This window comes from Solanum dulcamara, chromosome 7, assembly GCF_947179165.1.
Source record: "Solanum dulcamara chromosome 7, daSolDulc1.2, whole genome shotgun sequence".
NCBI classification, from domain to species: Eukaryota; Viridiplantae; Streptophyta; class Magnoliopsida; order Solanales; family Solanaceae; genus Solanum; species Solanum dulcamara.
In genome coordinates, this window is record NC_077243.1 from 19,273,337 (window position 1) to 19,292,166 (window position 18,830).

Here is an 18,830-nt window from a genome sequence, read left to right on the forward strand (position 1 = left end):
CCAAACATGCTATTATACTTTAGGGGTCCTATTAACTACTTTAAAATGAATAAATAATATTCTAAAACTAAATACCCACGTTCTTAACATGCAGTGAATTCACATACACGACCAATTGTCAGGTACATGTCATAATTTTTATCTTTTGTATTTACTTTTATTTTTCTTTAATCTGTATTTTATTTTATTTCTTTTCTTTGTCTTCTAAATTTCTTTTAGTTAGTTTAAAAAAATCGACACACTTCTATATTTAGTTTTTAAAATATTAATTTCTTCCTTACTAAAATGATTTATAACTATATAAATATTTATAATTTATTTTAAATCATAAATTTTAAAATCTCTCTCCTTCTTAAATTTTTCCGTGCCAATGTAAATTATATTTTTATATAAATAAGACACAGAAAGTAGGATATTTAAACATACCTCAGTCCTCACAACACAATACAATAGTTTAATAATCATATAAACAATAGTTTAATAATCATATAAACAAGGTATAAAAAAATACTCAAATAATTAGTACTAATATTTTAGTGTACGTTAATTTTCAAATTTATTCTATTGTGGGAGGAAGCTATTGTGGTCTCCTCCTCTTCATCTTCTCCAAGTACAACTATGGCCGTAGAGCTATGGGAAACACTGAAAGATTCCATCACAGGTCACGCTTTCTACTATGTTGTCTCGGAAGAGATGCCACCCACAGTTGAGCAGTATGTTGGGTTTGATTCTAAGAAGTTGGCAATCAAGGGTCAGATCTATCATATTTCTCAGAAAAGGTAATTTTCATAGTGTTCTAAGCTATTATGTCTTCTGGGTAGGTTTTCTTTCGCCAGAATCTTCATTTTTTCATCTTTTTTTCGTACTTTCTATGTTAAGCTTTGAATTTGAATTTTTACATTTTTGTCGTGGAAAGTTCTAAGCTTTATGCGAAAGTTGGCCACTTTTGGTAGAGGAAAAAAAAGGGAAAAGAGAGTTACTGATCGTAGAATATTTAATTTTCTGCTAAATCAGTCATACTATATCCATGTGTGGAGATTTTATCACAGCCAACTCAATTTACAGCTTTTGACTTGTACTAACTATTACCTAGTCGATTGTATCTATAACCATTTAATAACAGCAAGGCACAACAGCTAGCAAGCCTTGCTGGTATAATGAACTTCCAATCATTCAGCCAGAAATATATTTACATTCTAAGTAATTAACTTGAAGTTATTATAGGTGAGAAACTAATAGTTGTTATTGAAGACTAGGAAACACCCTGTTAAACATTCAAAAGACCAAGGACCATCAAAGCATAATATTGTCAAAAAATCTCTGGGCAATTTAATTTTTTTTTCCTAGAGGTGGTCTAAGTCAAGAGGGAAGAGAAGAATGAAGGTTGGAGATTAGGATTAGAAACACGTGAGAAGCATATGGATTTTAGTCTCTGTTAAAACTTTCACTATACTAAGTGTTATGATTGCAAGTGCACCACTTTTTCAAAGAATAGGGACTATTAGTGTTCCATGCGAAAGAAATAGGATCAGTTTGAGCCTAAGAGCCTGTTTGGATTGGCTTTTGTCTTATGACATATAAGCCAAAAGCCATAAGTTAGAAATTCTAACTTATGACTAGCGCCTTACTTTTGTTATTTTGACTTAAAAACACGTGCTTATAAGCACTTTTTCATTTTATCCAAACACTACAAAATTGCTTAAAAGTTGTTTTGGCTTAAAAACACCTAAAATAAGTCAATCCAAACGGGCTCTAAGTCCAAATAATAGTGGTCTGTTGTGAGCCTTTTCTCCTTTCCAATACGTTAGGACATTTTTGACACTTTTTTCGCATAGAGTATGACTTTAAAAACTCTCATGTAGCTCATTTATCATCTTCTCTAAAGAAGAAGAAGAAGAAATCCCATTTTTCACACAAGAATTGGATATTTCATTATCAAATTTAAATGCTCATAAGAACTCTTGGATACCATTTGGGAGATTCTTTGTTCTGTTTTCTCTTTTCCTTTTATTAATGCAAATAGTACAACTGCTTGTAGACACATCATTAGATTTGTGTGAATTTCATTTGGATTACTTGAATCTTGATGTAAACATCAAACTAGAGGGTTTGAAATGTTCCAAAATAATGCGATAGACATATTTCAAACGGCTAAATCTCTTTCTGATTATGAATGCATGTTCATTAAAATTATTTTTATCACAAGTTCGATATAGCTGAATGATTTCCATTTATATCAATTTTACTGGGAACTACAAGGTAAATGGCTTGAACATGCAAGGTAAATGGCTTGAATTCAAAATAAAAAATCTATAGATTCTTGTTCTTTTTTAAATAACAAGTACTACATAATCTTTCAATGTTACTTTAGTGTTTTATCATAAATAACAGTAAGAGTCTCTTGTTTTTGAATTCATAGACTTGCGGGCCCAACGACTAAAACATTATCAAATGTTTACCACTTTACTGATTAGACTCTTATTACAGATTGTATAATCTGAGAATTATGAGAGTGATTAGTTTAAGGAATATGACAGTCAAGTAATTTAGAGAATCTACGTCTCTTAAGTCTTTCAAAGAAGAGGGCGTCGATCATTACTAAAATCCTCTCTGAAATTAGAGAAATATTAAATATAATTCTAAATTGGATAGAATTTACAAGCCAATTTTAACTTTGATTTTTAGAAAGAAGATTATAGTAAGTAATCAATTTGCATAAGCTTCCATTCAAGTAATGGAAATGCACTAAACGAGGTGAATCGGAGAAAATGTCGGACCTCACAGAGTGTACTAGCTCCACATGAATGCTCTTTTTGACTGTCACTCTCCATATCACCTGGTCTACAGTTCAGAGGTTAACCACAATACCCCATAATTTAAATGTTAAGTTGATAAAATGTGAATAGTTTAGGGAGTTTAGAGGTATTATCTCAAAAGAAAATCTCACTTAGATGTTTTTTTGTCATTTATCAAAAAAAAAAAAAAACAGGTAGGATTATCTCCTAAGCAAAAAAGGAAAAAATGTTAAAGACTGGTGACCATAATCAAGTTACAGGTGTGAAAATCTCCCGATCCATCTCCTTTGTTAAAAAAAAAGAAGAAGTTACAGGCGTGAAAGATATGATGACACTTCCATTTGGCAGTGGAGAGTTGTTGGTAGTCTTTATTACTATTACAGTTTAACAGCCAACACCTGCCAATGCGTGGGTGGGTGGGTGGGTGTTATGGTCATTTCCTCATATCAGAATCTCACTCCTCATCAAAGCTACACTATCATCCCACAATTTTCACCCAATTTTTTTACACACTGAAGTGAACCAACAATCTAAAGGCATATCCTAAATCTCTCTGTGTCTTTTTTTCTTCTTACATTCTTTAAGGTTGTTTTCAGATTAATTTTTGACTCATGTTGGATCTTGATTCCAAAATTGTTGTTGTTGTTACAGGAATTCGGTGTACACCTTGTGGAACCCTCTTTTCCTTTTTCTGGCTATTTGATTTTTGCCCATACAGATCTGAATTGAAGGTTGCCTGAGTTGTATATCTTGGTTTCCTGCATTTCAACTATTAATGTGGTATGATAAAATGCGTATTTTCTTGTTATTAACGTTTAAATCTTTGTCGAGGTTGGATTTGATTTGCTGAATTTTCATTTTTTTAACATAACGATTCAATTGGAGTTCTCCTATCAAGAACGTAGTCTCTTTTGATGTTTTTACTGCATTCTCATCGTTATCCAAAAAATTTATAACATCATTTTTTGACCTGCATAGGTTAAATGCAAATGGTGCTTTGGTTATTCTGTCTTTTCTTTTCTCAAAAAGAAAGTTAGATTTTGGGGCATCTAACCTCTATGCTCCATAGAGAGGGTCTTATGATTTTCAAAAACATTTTCAGACTTTCCTTCCAGGCACTCTTCTCTAGACAACTCTTAGAAGTCTTTTCTGGGCTTCTAAAATCCTCTGCGGTGGTTTTTCACCATCGGATATTCCTCCTAAACTTTCTATTTTCTAAATCTTCCTTTTTCTTTCTGTTTCCATTATGGAAAATCACCTATTTTTCAGAATGGAAACCAAGTCTTTTGACATCACAGCCTCTTTCTCAGACACAAGGATATGGTTCGACTGAGTGGAGAGCACAAAACTCTCAATGAGAAGAATGACAGTTAGTGGGGAAGCTCTTTTATGGCTGTGCTGAAGCTTCTGGAAACAAGGGGAAGAGCTTTAAATCTTGGAGATGTAAGGACATGTCAACACACATTTATTGCAATCAAAAGTTCAATAGATTTGGTTGATTCATCTCAATAATAGTTGTTAAGGGTCAGAGCAGAACAGTTATTATACTACCAGAAAATAAAATTAATGAGAGATGGGAAAGAGTGGTGCACAAAATTGAAGAGTTCATTAATAGACTATCAAGTACACAAGGCACATTTTTTTACACAAGGGGGGAAATAATTGAGGGGAGGGCAAACTACAAAGAAGCTATTACAAGAATCAAATGGGAGCAGAGAAAGAATGCAGAAAGAAACGAGCCCATAAATGCAGCAAAGACTGCTAGCTTGAAGGACAATTCTCTGCTTCGAAGGTGTCTGATAGGATGATTTACTGGTGGTGAAGAAGCCCCAACATGAAATGATGTTAGAAGATGGGCAATCGAAACCTGGAAAGGAGTCCCCAATATTCAGGTCTACGACATGAACATATTCAATTTTCTCTTTGAGTTCCCATCTAGAAAAGCAGCAGAACACATTCTGAAGGGTGAATGGAAGATACAAGGCCAAAAACCTAGAGATTGATTGGTGGAGCTCGATGAAAACAACATTTCCAAACACAACGAGATTCGACTGGTTCTGGATTAGGGTCCTAGGCCTTCCTCTGCAATTGTGGAACTCTGAAACTATGAGAAAAATAGGAGATAGGTGTGGGGGATGGCTGGAGAATGAAGAAGAGACAGAACTCAAAAATCACCTAAGATGGGCTAGAATCTTAGTTATAAGGTCTAGGGAAAAAACCCTGCCGCCATAGATCCTTAATGTTTATATCACTCCATTTAAACTTCTTGTTAAATAGTATTAAAAGTTTGAACCCTAGAGTGGAATGGTTAGAAAGGAATCGTACATTTGAGATTAAGTCATAGTTATTGTTGTACCCTTACTAGTATTGTTTATATATCTTTGACAAGTTTTCGGAATTCATTCAACGAATGGTAGTCAAACTTTGACATGGTGTTTTTTCCTTTCACCTAATTTTATAACTACTGCAACTACTTCAGTATCTTTTAACTACTCTTTGCTAAAATACACCAATCAAGTTAGCTAATTTATTTTCATCACCATTCACGTAAAATAGAAGGGATGGAGTATTAAGTTTTTTTTGCATTCCCTTCTATTTGATTCCTGGAAACTATATGCATCTTTTTCAGCAGACACTTCTCCCATTCCCCAGTTCTCTTTGTTTTTGTCTTGTTCTTCATAATATATAGCAAGTCTTCAGCTTTTTCATCCTAATGCAAAGGACACTGAGTTTTCCTCTTTAGGGAATTTTATGTGAGAATCAATGTTCCGTCCTCCTTTTGGTATCATTTTGCTTTCGGTAGTGGCTATGGCAGCAAGAACTTAGTTCTCTGTTGTTTTCTATGACCAACTTAAGTTCCAGGTCAGATTTACCTAATTTCTTCACTTTTGGGAATCCCAGTAGTCCTCAGACATATTTGTACATTCTTCTATGCTTCTTCGAATTGCAAGGCTTAACTTTTCTGCTTCATGGTCTGAGTATATTAACAAGAATACAAAATGGCAATCAACAACATTAATTTGGCGTCAGGAATTCAAATATTCTTCATGGATCTAGAGAAGTAATAACCTTTCTTGTTTCTACAGGAGTTTAGGAGATTGAAGTTTTTGTGATGGAGGAAGGAAATTTTCCTGTAAGGAGATGGGAGGACCTTGATAATGATATCTTGTTGAAGATACTCGAGTCTTTTGACCTTTTTGAGCTATCTGCTGGACTTGCTCATATTTGTAGTGTGTGGCGATTGGCTTGTTGTGATCAACTTCTCTGGAAGACGCTGGACTTTTCGGTACTATTTTCCAGAGAAGTTGATCACAATAAGCCAATCGCCACACACTACAAATATGAGCAGGTCCAGCAGATAGCTCAAAAAGGTCAAAAGACTGGAGTATCTTCAACAAGATATCATTATCAAGGTCCTCCCATCTCCTTACAGGAAAATTTCCTTCCTCCATCACAAAAACTTCAATCTCCTAAACTCCTGTAGAAACAAGAAAGGTTATTACTTCTCTAGATCCATGAAGAATATTTGAATACCTGACCTCAAATTAATGTTGCTGATTGCCATTTTGTATTCTTGCGAATATACTCAGACCATGAAAAAGAAAAGTTAAGCCCTGCAATATGTAGAAGAATGTACAAATACGTCTGAGGAGTACTGGGATTCCCAAAAGTGAAGAAACTAGGAAAATCTGACTTGGAACTTAAGTTGGTCATAGAAAACGGCAGAGAAGTAAGTTCTTGCTGCCATAACTGTCGGTAATCACATTTTGGATAAAAATAGTCATTACCAAAAGCAAACTGATACAAAAAGGAGGATATTACATTGATTTGCACATAAAATTCCCTAAAGAGGAAAATTCAATATCCTTAGCATTAGGATGGAAAAGCTGAAGACTTGTTATATGTTTTTAAGAACTAGACAAGTACAAATTAAACTGGGGAATGGGACAAGTATCTGCTGAAAAAGATGCATATAGTTTCTAGGAATCAAATAAAAAGGAACGCAAAAACTTAATACTCCATCCCTTCTATTTTACGTGAATGAGAATGAAAATAAATTAGCTAACTTGATTGGTGTATTTTAGCAAACGGTAGTTTTTTGTAGTAGTATTTGAAAAGTTAGGTGAAAGGGAAAAGCACCATGTCAAAGTTTGACTACCTTTCGTTGAACGAATTCTTAAAACTTGTCAAAGATATGTAAACAATACTAGTAAAGGTATAACAATAACTATGCCTTAATCTCAAATGTACTGTATCTTAGTAATCGTTCCACTCTTCCTGGGTTCAACTTTTCAATACTACTTTACAACAGCTACGCTTCAAACCTAAACTAGTTGAGGTCGGCTATAGGAACACTTAATATCCATACCGCTCCATTTGGATCAGTTTCATTCCAATACTAAGATAATTATTAAGGATTCTCTATTACTAAAGGTTTTCTACTGAAGTACAAATCAATTATGAACTTAAAGGACTCCGAGAAAACATCATACTTCATATAAGTGTAGCAACATAAAATAAACCTTAATCCTAACCATTGGAATTACTGTGAAACATTTGCTTCATTTATATTTTGTTTTTTGCTGATTCAACAAGAATCTCAAGAACTCGTAAGTCCTTTGGACAACTTTGTCCATGTGATTGAATTTTTTACCTCGTCCATTTTAAAACATTCAAACATCATAGTGTCACACCGGTGCATTTGAACTTCTAACGTAGACATTTCCAAACTATAATTTAGGGCCGTCTTTCCTTTTATCTTCTACATGTGCTATTTGTACCTTATCATAATCATCACTTATTTTGTCTAGTTTTGTATGACCACACACCATCATGCCATTCTCATTTGTGCAACACTCATTTTTTTAATATTTCGAACCTCAGATACCCAACATTCACACCACACACCATCATTGGTCTCAAAACTGTCTTATAAAACCTATCTTTCACTCTGGTATGTATCTCCTTATCGCATGCCACTCCTCCATTTCAACTATAGGGCTTAAACTTATGTATTACATCTTCATCTATTGACTATCGCAAAGTTGTAAATTGAATGATATTATTTTATAATAGTATAGATTATAGTTTGCTTATCGCAAAGTTTTATGGAATCAAACCAAACAATAGTACAATGCACCCATGCTCTTAAAATCCAGGATACACCTCTGGTAACCTGGAAGCCAAAGCCAACCCACACCTCTGAGGTGTGTGGGGGAGGGCGGAGGGGGAAGGTCCACATCTACTAAAGCCATATCTCATTAAAGGTAAGATAATGAATATTCTACCTTATACAGTGTATCCCTCCAACCCAATATCCATACATTTTTCAATTGCCTTCCAAATAAGGTGAGGGAATTTAATTATGAGATTTTTTTTGACTGTTCTCTTAACTTTCTTTACATTTGTAAGCTCAAATGTACTTGTCGTTTGCATCTTCTGGATGCTTTTAATGAAACTTTTTACTTCGTCAAAATAAAAAATAAAAAAACTTTCCCATCAATCTCTCATACTACTAATCATGTATCTAGAGTTTATAGGTTAGATGTCCCGAAACCCAATTTTCTCTTGGTAAAAAAGAAGACAGAATAATCAAAGCACCATTTGCATTTAACATACGTTTGTAAAAAAAGCTGTAACGATTTTCCAAAAGAAGCTATGTTCTCGATTGGAGTACAATGAGAAATGAATCATCACGATAACAAAATGATAAATCACAAGTAAATTAAAACCTAGCTCGACAAAGATTTAAACTTTAAGAACAAAAAATATGCATATGATCATACCACACTAATAACTGAAATGCTGAAAACCAACAACAACAACATACCCAGTGAAATCCCACAAGTGGGGTCTAGAGAGGGTAAAGTATACGCAGATCTTACCATTACCTCATGGAGGTAGAGAGGCTGTTTTCGAAAGACCCTCGGCTTAAAAGTACCTATCCCAAGAAAGAGAGAGCAACAATATATATACCATATTGGCTAAAACAAGAAGCGCTACAAATTCTACAAGACAAGAACAATACTAATAGCAAGAAAATGGTAGTCAGATGGCAGTAACAACACAACTAACTGGCACGCCTAGGCCTAAGACTATCACAGGGCAATCCACAATCTACCCCTGCTAGCCTTCTACCCTAATACGCGACCTCCACTCCTTTCTATGTAAGGTCATGTCCTCGGTGAAATAATGAAAACCAAGAAACAAAGTTTAGAAAAGCATGAATTCAGACCAGTATGGACAAAACTCAACTATTTCTGCAGTTAAACTCCTTCATGTGCCAAAAAAGGGGGAAAGTTTTCCACAAGGTGTACACCGAATTCTATTAACACACCACAACAACTTTCGGGAAAATTCAGCGTACATCTTGTGGAAAATTTATCCCCTTTTTTGGCACATGAAGGAGTTTAACTGCAGAAATAGTTGAGTTTTCCCCATACAAATTTGAGTTTATGCTTGTCTGGATTTTGTTTCTTGGTTTTCAACATTTCAATTATTAGTGGGTATGATCAAATGCATCTTTTTTTGTTCTTAAAGTTTAAATCTTTGTCGAGATAGGTTTTAATTTACGTGTGATTTATCATTTTGTTATCGTGACGATTCATTTCTCGTTGTACTCCAATCGAGAATGTAGCTTATTTTGGAAAATCGTTACAGCTTTGTTTTACAAACGTACATTAAATGCAAATGATGCTTTGGTTATTCCATCTTTTCTTTTTACAAAGAGAAATTTGAGTTTCGGGTTATCTAACCTATAAATTCTAGATACATAATTAGTAGTTTGAGAGACTGATAGGAAAGATTTTCTTGTTTTTATTTTGACGAAGTGAAAAATTTCATTGAAAGCATCCAGATGATGCAAAAGAGAAGTACATTTGAGCTTACAAATTTATGAAAAGAAAGTTTGGAGAACCGCCTAACAAAATCTCATGATTAAATTTCCTTAGTTTATTTGGAAGACAATTGAAAAATGTATGAATATTGGGTTATACACTTATACTGTATAAGGTAGGATATTCATGATCTTACCTTTAATGAGAAATCACTGGCAAAGTTGAGTAAGAGATGTCTTTAGCAGACATGGACCCTCCCCCGCACACACACAGAAAGAAAGAGAGGTGTGGGGTCGGCATTGTCTTCTAGGATATCAGAGGTGTATCCTGGTCTTTAAGAGGATGGGTGCATTGTAGTATTGTTTGGTTTTATTCCATAAAATTTTACGATTAGCACACTATAATCTATACTATTATAAAATAATATCATTTTATAACTTTTATTAATAAGTCTCATATCTTGCCATAAACCATAAAAAACCACCAAGCTCTCGTCTTCCATGGCCATGTGATAGAAACAGATTCATGGCGCGAAGGGTAGTGGGTGGCTATCATACCCTTTGTACAACTTAGGGCGAATCACACCCTAAAAGCTAGCTATTGAAGTAGGAGAGCCCAAGGTTATAGAAGCCTTTAGGTGTGGGACTCAAACCCCGTGCATATTTTTGTGCTTTTAAGTGGTAAGCTTTAATCTAAAATTACTTGTGTTTTTCAGCTTTTGTTGGGAGAGGATTGACGATCCATCAGGTTCTTAGCTTTCAATTTACAATTTAGTTATATACAACTCCTGCTACTAACTATCATTGGTTCTGTTGTTGAGGACTTGTTATCAACACTTTATTTCTCCCAATTTATATGACACTTTATTTCGGGACATTACAAAATATTTGATACCATTTCTCTTATTAATTCCTTAGCGCAAGGATATCCTAAAATTATGTTGATCGTTAATTTACAACAACACTTCTTTATCCAGGTATGAGATCATCAATGGTGTGATAGTCTGATAGAAGAAGACGCAACACATAAGTTAAAGCCCTATAGTTGAAATGTGGGAGTGGTATGCGATAAGGAGATACATACCAGAGGAAAGATAGGTTTTATAAGACGTACAATTGTGAGATCAATGATGGCGAATGTTGGGCATCCGAGGTCCGACATATCAAAAAATGAGTGTTGTAAAAATGTGAATGGTATGATGGTGTGTGGTCATACAAAACTAGCCAAAATAAGTGATGATTATGACAAGGGACAAATAGCACATGTAGAAGATAAAAGGAAAGAGGCCTTGCATTATAGTTTTGAAATGTCTATGTTAGAAGTTCAACTGCACCGGTGTGACAAGATGATGGTTGAAAGTTTTGAAATGGATAAGGTAAACAATTCAATCACATGGACAAAGTTGTCTTAAAGGACTTACAAGCTCTTGAGATTCTTGTTGAATTAGCAAAAAACAAAATATGAATCAAGCACAATGGTTAGGATTAAGCTTTATTTTATGTGGCTGCACTTATTTTAAGTATGTTGTTTGCCAAGAGTTCTTTTAGTTCATTACTAATCTATATTTCGGTAGAAAATATAAGGAAACCTTTAGTAATAGAGAATCCTTAATAATTATCATAGTATTGGAATGAAACTGCTCCAAATAGAGCAGAATAGATACTGAGTGTTCCTATAGCCGACCTTAACTAGGTTAGGTATGAAGCATAGCTGTTGTAAAGTACAACTCCACCTAAATACAAACAAGTCGGGGTCGGCTATATAGATCCTTAACGTCCATTTAAGCTGCTGTAAAGTAGTATTGAAAATTTGAACCCGGGTAGAGTGGAATAGTTACAAAGGAACCGTACATTTGAGATTAAGGCATAGTTATTATTGTTGCTCTCTCTTTCTTGGGATAGTTACAAAGTTGTCTCATAGGACTTACAATTTCTCGATATTCTTGTGAAATTAGCATAAAACAAAATATTAATGAAGCACAAGATCCATAGTAATTTCAATGGCTATGATTAAGGTTTATTTTTTGTTTTTACATTTATATTAAGTATGATGTTTTTGTTAGAAAATGAGATTTTCTAGATAGTTTTTTAGTCTAATAGTGTCCTCTATTAAATATTATGTTTGGTTTGTAAAGGAAAGGTAATCCTTGTTTTATGGAATTTGTTTTGTAAGTGCTTGACTAGGTACTCTACTTACTTTTTTTTTCAAAAGGCTTATATAGCTATGTGTCTAAGCCTTATGTAATATGCCATTTTGAATGAAAATGTAAAAACCTTATTTCTCTTATAAGTTTAAGAGTCTAACAGTGGTATCAAGAGCCCTTCTTCTTGAGGGATTTGTGAAGGCAAGAAACTAAGGTTTTTTCCAGTTCTTCTAGGGTGATAGCTGAGCAGCAGTAACATGGCATCCAACAACTTCTTGGGTGCAGGCCATCCTATGTTTACAGGAGAAAATTATCACATATGGGTGATAAAGATGAAGGCTTATCTCAAAGATCTTAGTCTATGGGAAACAATAGAAAGTGAAGATGATCCTCCTCCACTTGGACCAAATCCAACAGTTGCACAAATGAAGATTTATGAAGATTCAAAGTCAAGGAAACCAAAGGCTCTCACATGTCTTCATTCAGCACTTTCAGATGTGATTTTCACAAGAATAATGACTTGTGAAACACCTAAAGAAGCATGGGAGAAGCTAAAAGAGGAGTTCGATGGAAGTGATAGAGTGAAGGCTGTCAAACTCTTAACTCTCAAAAGAGAATTTGAGATGTTAAGGATGAAAGAAGGAGATACTGTGAAAGAGTATTCTGCCAAACTTATGGAAATTGTAAACCAAATAAGGTTGTTTGGTGAAACCTTTCCAGATTCAAAAGTGGTGGAGAAGATGATGATAAGCTTACCAGGAAGGTTCGAGTCCAAGATTTCAGCAATAGAGGAATCTTGTGATTTGAAGACTTTATTAGTTGCATAACTGATCAGCAAGTTACAAGCCCAAGAGCAAAGATCAAGTATAAGAGATGGAGAAGTAGCAGAAGTGGCATTTCAGGTACAACATAAAGGCAAGCAGCCTATGAAGGATGGATGGAGATAAAGTAGCAAAGGGAAAACCATGGAAGGAATCTTCAAAGAAAGGGAAGTTTCCACCTTGCAGCCACTGTAAAAGAACCAATCATCAAGAAAAAGACTGTTGGTTCAAAGGAAAGCCATCCATTCAATGTAGATTCTGTAAAAAGATGGGTCATATTGAGAAAAATTGCAGGGCCAAGCAGAATCAACCACAACAACATCATGTGCAGCAGGCAAATTTTGTTGAAGAGTCGGAAAAGGAAGAAGAAAGCTTGTTTATGGCTTCTCACGAAGAAAACACAAGCAAAAAATCCTCATGGTTCATAGACAGTGGATGTACGAGTCATATGTCGCACAATGAGCTCTTGTTTCACACACTTGACAAGTCGTTCAAAGCTAAAGTTAGGATGGGAAATGGTGAAACAGTCGATGCACATGGAAAGGGTTCAGTTGCCTTTCAAACTATACAAGGTACAGAGTTTATACATGATGTGTTGTATGTTCCTTGTTTAGCATATAACTTGTTAAGTGCGGCTCAAATGATGTCGAAAGGTTGTTCCTTAATTTTTAAGGGCAAACATTGTTTGGTTTTTGACTCAAAAGATAATTTGATTGTTAAAGTACAAATGGTGGATAAATCTTTTCCTTTAGTTGGGAAGTTTGATAATGCAAATTTTGCAAGTATGGATGAGTCATGGTTGTGGCACAAAAGATATGGGCATTTTAACTATGCTACTTTAAAGTCTATGTATGAGAAAGGCTTGACTAAAGAGTTACCTGAGATCTCACTATCTAAAGAAGTTTGTGAGGCATGTCAGATGGGTAAGGTACATAGGAAATCATTTCCTAAAAGTGCTACCTGGAGGGCAACTGAAAAATTTGAATTAGTTCACACTGATGTGTGTGGACCTATGCAGACATCATCTTTAGGACAAAATAAATATTTTGTTCTCTTTATTGATGACTTAACAAGGATTACTTGGGTGTAATTTTTGAGTAACAACTCCCAAGTATTTTCAATTTTTAAGAAATTTAAAGCTTTTGTTGAAAGACAAAGTGGTTGTAAGCTGAAGTCTTTGAGATCGGACAATGGTGGTGAATACACTTCAAATGAGTTCAATAATTATTGTGAAGATATGGGGATTGATCACAAGTTGACAGTAAGTTATTCACCCGAACAAAATGGAGTCTCGGAGAGGAAGAACAGGACTGCTGTTGAAATGGCTAGATGTTTGTTGCTTGAAAAGAAACTACAGCAAAGGTTTTGGGCAGAAGCTGTTTATACTTCAGTATATCTATTAAATAGGCTGCCAACTAAAGCTGTGGATAAAAAAACTCCTATTGAGGCTTGGAGTGGAACAAAACCATCTGCCAAGCACTTAAAAGTCTTTGGTTCGATTTGCTATTCTCATGTTCCTTCAGTCAAAAGAAGCAAACTTGAACCAAAAGGTGAATTGGGGATCTTTATTGGTTATTCATCGCAAGCCAAAGGTTATAGAGTTTTCAGCTTGCAAACAAAAAGTATTTCCATCATAAGAGATGTTGTAGTAGATGAGCATGCTTATTGGAACTGGGATAAGGAGCAAATTGAGAAAGATAATGCAGATTTTCAGAACTTGCGTCCGCTGCCTGAAATCCAATCATTTGGCTCTAAAAATTTGGAAAAAGATGAAGAATCAGATGGGGAATCCTCACTTGATTCGCCCATTTTGAAAACAAAGTCCCTTTCTGAGATATATGAAAGATGTAATGTTGCAATCTCAGAACCAAATAGCTATCAAGAAGCATCAAGACATGAAGTTTGGATTGAAGCTATGAAGGAGGAGATTGGTATGATAGAGAAGAATGATACTTGGAAGCTGGTTGATAAACCCAAAGACAGAAATGTAATAGGGGTGAAATGGGTTTATCGAACCAAACTTAATCCAGATGGTTCAGTTTATAAATACAAGGCAAGGCTTATTGTGAAAGGTTATGCGCAAGTTGCAGGTTTGGATTATGGAGACACATTTGCACCAGTTGCACGACATGATACAATAAGACTTCTATTTGCTTTGGCAGCTCAATCAAATTGGAAGTTGTATCATTTGGATGTGAAGTCAGCATTCTTAAATGGACAGCTGCAGGAGGAGATTTATATCGACCAACCAGAAGGATTTCAAGTTGCAGGAATGGAGGATAAAATCTACAAGCTACATAAGGCATTGTATGGATTAAAGCAAGCTCCTCGAGCCTGGTACAGTAAGATTGATTCTCATCTTATTTATTGTGGCTTCAAGAGAAGTGAAAATGAAGCCACTTTATATGTGAAGAAGGCTAAAGGAGGAGATGTGCTTTTGGTGTCACTCTATGTTGATGATCTTCTGTTAACAGGAAGCAATGAAGCTATGGTGAATCAATTCAAGCAAGAAATGGAGACCAAGTTTGAAATGTCAGATTTGGGTGAAATGAATTACTTTCTGGGAATGGAGATTCATCAAGCTACAGATGGAATCTTCATTTCACAAAGAAAATATGCATGGGATATTCTTAAAAGATTCAAGATGGAGAGATGCAAGCATGTATCGACCCCACTAGTGCACAATGCAAAGATTTCGAAATTTGAAGGAGGTGATAGGGCTGATCCTACAGTTTATAGAAGTCTAATAGGTAGTTTGTTGTATTTTGACAGCAGCAAGACCTGATCTCATGTTTGCAGCAAGTCTTTTGTCGAGATTTATGCATACTCCAAGTCAAGTTCATCTTGGTGTCGCTAAGCGAACGTTGAGGTATATCAAGGGAACTGTTGATTTTGGTATTTGGTTTAAAAAGGAAGAGCAAGGGAAATTGATGGGTTATTCAGATAGTGATTGGGCAGGAAGCATTGATGATATGAAAAGCACTTCTGGATATGCTTTTACACTTGGTTCAGGCATGTTCTCATGGAATTTAAAGAAGCAAGATGTGGTAGCTCAATCTTCTGCAGAAGTTGAATACATCGCCGTTGCTGGTGCAACTAATCAAGCTCTATGATTAAGAAAGATTCTATGTGATCTGGAGCAAAATGACATTGAAGCTACTGTCATTAAGGTTGACAACAAGTCAGCAATATCTATGGCCAAAAATCCAGTGCAACATGGTCGTAGCAAGCATATAAATGTGAAGTTTCACGCTATCAGGCAAGTAGAGAAGGATGACGAAGTTAAACTTGTTCATTGCAGCTCAGATCAGCAGATTGCAGACATCATGACCAAGACTCTTCCTAAGGGAAAATTTGAAGTTCTAAGGGCTAAGCTAGGAGTATCCAAGAAAAATCTCAAGGAGGAGTGTTAGAAAATGAGATTTTCTAGATAGTTTTTTAGTCTAATAGTGTCCTCTATTAAATATTATGTTTGGTTTGTAAAGGAAAGGTAATCCTTGTTTTATGGAATTTGTTTTGTAAGTGCTTGACTAGGTACTCTACTTACTTTTTTTTTTTCAAAAGGCTTATATAGCTATGTGTCTAAGCCTTATGTAATATGCCATTTTGAATGAAAAGAAGTTCTGTAAAAACCTTATTTCTCTTATAAGTTTAAGAGTCTAACAGTTTTCCAGGAGTCTTTTTAGTTCATTACTGATTTGTATTTCGGTAGAAAATATAGAAAACCTTTAGTAATAGAGAATCCTTAATAAGTATCTGATTATTGGAATGAAACTGCTCCAAATGGAGCGGAATGTATATTGATTGTTTATATAGCCGACCTCAACTAGTTTAGGCATGAAGCATAGCTGTTGTAAAGTACAGTCCAGCTCAACCCCAAACAAGTCGGGGCCGGCTATATAGATCCTTAATGTCCATATCACTCCATATAAGCTGTTGTAAAGTAGTATTGAAAATTTGAACCAGGGTAGAGGGGAATTGTTACATAGGAACCATACATTTGAGATTAAGGCATACTTATTGTTGTACCTTACTAGTATTGTTTATATATCTTTGACAAGTTTTAGGAATTCATTTAACGAATGGTAGTCAAACTTTTGGCATGGTGTTTTTTCCTTTCACCTAACTTTTTTACTACTACTACTACTTTTGTATCGTTTAACTACTCTTTTCTAAATTCACAAATCATGCTAACTAAGTTATTTCGTTCCCATTCACGTAAAATAGAAGGGATTGAGTATTAAGTTTTTGCATTCCCTTCTATTTGATTCCTGGAAACCAGATGCATCTTTTTCAGCAGACACTTGTCACATTCCCCAGTTCTCTTTGTTCTTGTCTTGTGTTCTTCAAAATATATAACGTCTTCAGCTTTTCCATCCTAATGCTAAGTACACTGAATTTTCCTCTTTAGGGAATTTTATGTGCAAATCAATGTTCCATCCTCCTTTTGTATCATTTTGCTTTCGGTAATTACTATTTCTCTCCAAAATGATGCAAGAACTTAGTTCTCTGTCGTTTTCTATGACCAACTTAAGTTCTAGGTCAGATTTTCCTAGTTTTTTCACTTTTGGAAATCCCAATACTCCTCGGACATATTTGTACATTCTTCTATGCTTCTTCATATTGCAGTGCTTAACTTTTCTGCTTCATGGTCTGAGTATATTCACAAGAATACAAAATGACAGTCAGCAATATTAATTTGACGTCAAGAATTCAAATATTCTTTATGGATCTAGAGAAGTAATAACCTTTCTTGTTTCTACAGGACCTTTTATGCCCAAACACTTGAGAGATTGAAGCTTTTGTGATGGAAGAGGGAGATTCTTCTGTAAGGAGATGGGAGGACCTTGATATTGATATCTTGGTGAAGATACTCCAGTCTTTTGACCTTTTTGAGTTGACTGCTGGACTTGCTCATGTTTGTAGTTCATGGCGATTGGCTTGTTCTGATCAACTTCTCTGGATGACACTGGACTTGTCGGTATTAAAATCAAATTTCATCAAAATCCCGTTAGAGCCGTACGTATATGTGGATTGTCAGTCTGATAAAACATTGACCAGCCTCCTGAAGATTTGTTTGAACCTCAGTAGTGGAAACATACGAACATTAATCTTCCATTATAATTTGTATGTCAGCGACGATCAGTTGACTTATACTGCCGAGAGGTATTCCCCCAATAAACCTTCATCTTTCTATAGTACTTCTACTTGAATCAAGAAACCGACAACAAGCATCATTCGAGTTCAGGCATCTGACATCTCAGATACCCTATGATTTTCCATTATTCTAATTCAGGTGAAGCAAAGTTTACCGTGAGAATGAAGAAGACAGCTAATTTAATCTCTTCTTTTTCAGGTGTCCACATCTAAAACGTCTTGTTATGCCTGCTTGGAACAGAATAAAAAAGACAGGAATATGCAGGGCTATTCATATGTGGGAAGATCTTGAATCACTGACGATGCCTAGTATAGCAAATCCTCCGTATGTCATGGAGGAAATTGCAAGGAGTTGCAAAAATTTCGCTGAGCTCAAGATTATGGGGCCCTGTGATATGCTCTTTGCATCTACACTGGTTTCATTTCTTCCAAACTTGAAAGTGTTGAGTGTGAGGTGCACAGTGTTATCTAAAAGTGCCTTGTTTATTATCTTGGATGGGTTAAAAAAGTTGGAAGTGCTCAACATATCTCATTGCGTAATTACTGAAGACCCTCCACCTGCACCAAAGAAAATTCTGGCCAAGCTTGATGAATCAATTATCAAAAAAGCGTCTAGGTTACACAAATTCCTAACCTGCATGAGTGACTCGTGCATCATGTGTCAGCGCACTCGAAATGATGAAGGGCTGATGAGGTGGTATAAGTATGAAGAAGACCTCTGGAAAGTGGACGAGGTGAGATCTCTTGCAATTTGACAACTTTAAGAATGTATTGCTTCATGAGTTAAAGGTCCAGTAAAATATGTAAACTTGTGTATATGAAACACAATAAAACCTTGTCATTTTGAATGGACGCCAATCAGCATCCAGTTTGCTAGCAGCACGTATTATCCTTTTGGTGGTAAAAGGGAGAGTAGCTTTGTAGCATAGGGAGACATATAAACAGTACTTCCATGTAGCGTAATGCTACTTCTGTGTTGTAATTTTATAAGTTTTAAGTCTTTCTCTTTGACAGTCTTGTATCCATTTACATATGTAATGCCAAGCGTTGTAAGCTCTCCTCTATCACTGTTTTGCGA

The 18,830-nt window shown here is 35.3% G+C and overlaps 2 protein-coding genes across 3 annotated transcripts; both read left to right on the top strand.

Moving 5' to 3' along the window:
• The first annotated feature begins 602 nt into the window (after nt 1–602).
• Nucleotides 603–18,763, top strand: LOC129895253 (F-box/LRR-repeat protein At3g48880-like). 2 transcript variants are annotated; one of them, XM_055970937.1, is made up of 5 exons: nt 603–779; nt 3,447–3,575; nt 10,608–11,006; nt 17,361–17,761; nt 17,952–18,763. In XM_055970937.1, exons 4-5 carry the CDS (start codon nt 17,403–17,405, stop codon nt 18,505–18,507), a joined length of 915 nt encoding a protein of 304 aa, XP_055826912.1. In that variant the 5' UTR covers nt 603–779; nt 3,447–3,575; nt 10,608–11,006; nt 17,361–17,402; the 3' UTR covers nt 18,508–18,763. The 2 variants fall into 2 exon arrangements, with proteins under 2 accessions (XP_055826912.1, XP_055826911.1); XM_055970936.1 differs by lacking the exon at nt 10,608–11,006.
• On the top strand, nt 12,032–12,601 carry LOC129894581 (uncharacterized). The gene has a single exon (XM_055970278.1). The coding sequence runs from the start codon at nt 12,032–12,034 to the stop codon at nt 12,599–12,601; it is 570 nt and encodes a 189-aa protein (XP_055826253.1).
• Nucleotides 18,764–18,830: the final 67 nt, after the last annotated feature.

Bases quoted from the DNA above. Each gene is read 5' to 3' on its own strand.
- LOC129894581 (XM_055970278.1), top strand. From the start codon at position 12,032: ATGGCATCCAACAACTTCTTGGGTGCAGGCCATCCTATGTTTACAGGA.
- LOC129895253 (XM_055970937.1), top strand. From the start codon at position 17,403: ATGGAAGAGGGAGATTCTTCTGTAAGGAGATGGGAGGACCTTGATATT. The intron at 17,762-17,951 runs GTATTCCCCCAA...CTTCTTTTTCAG, and splicing joins TTGACTTATACTGCCGAGAG to GTGTCCACATCTAAAACGTC.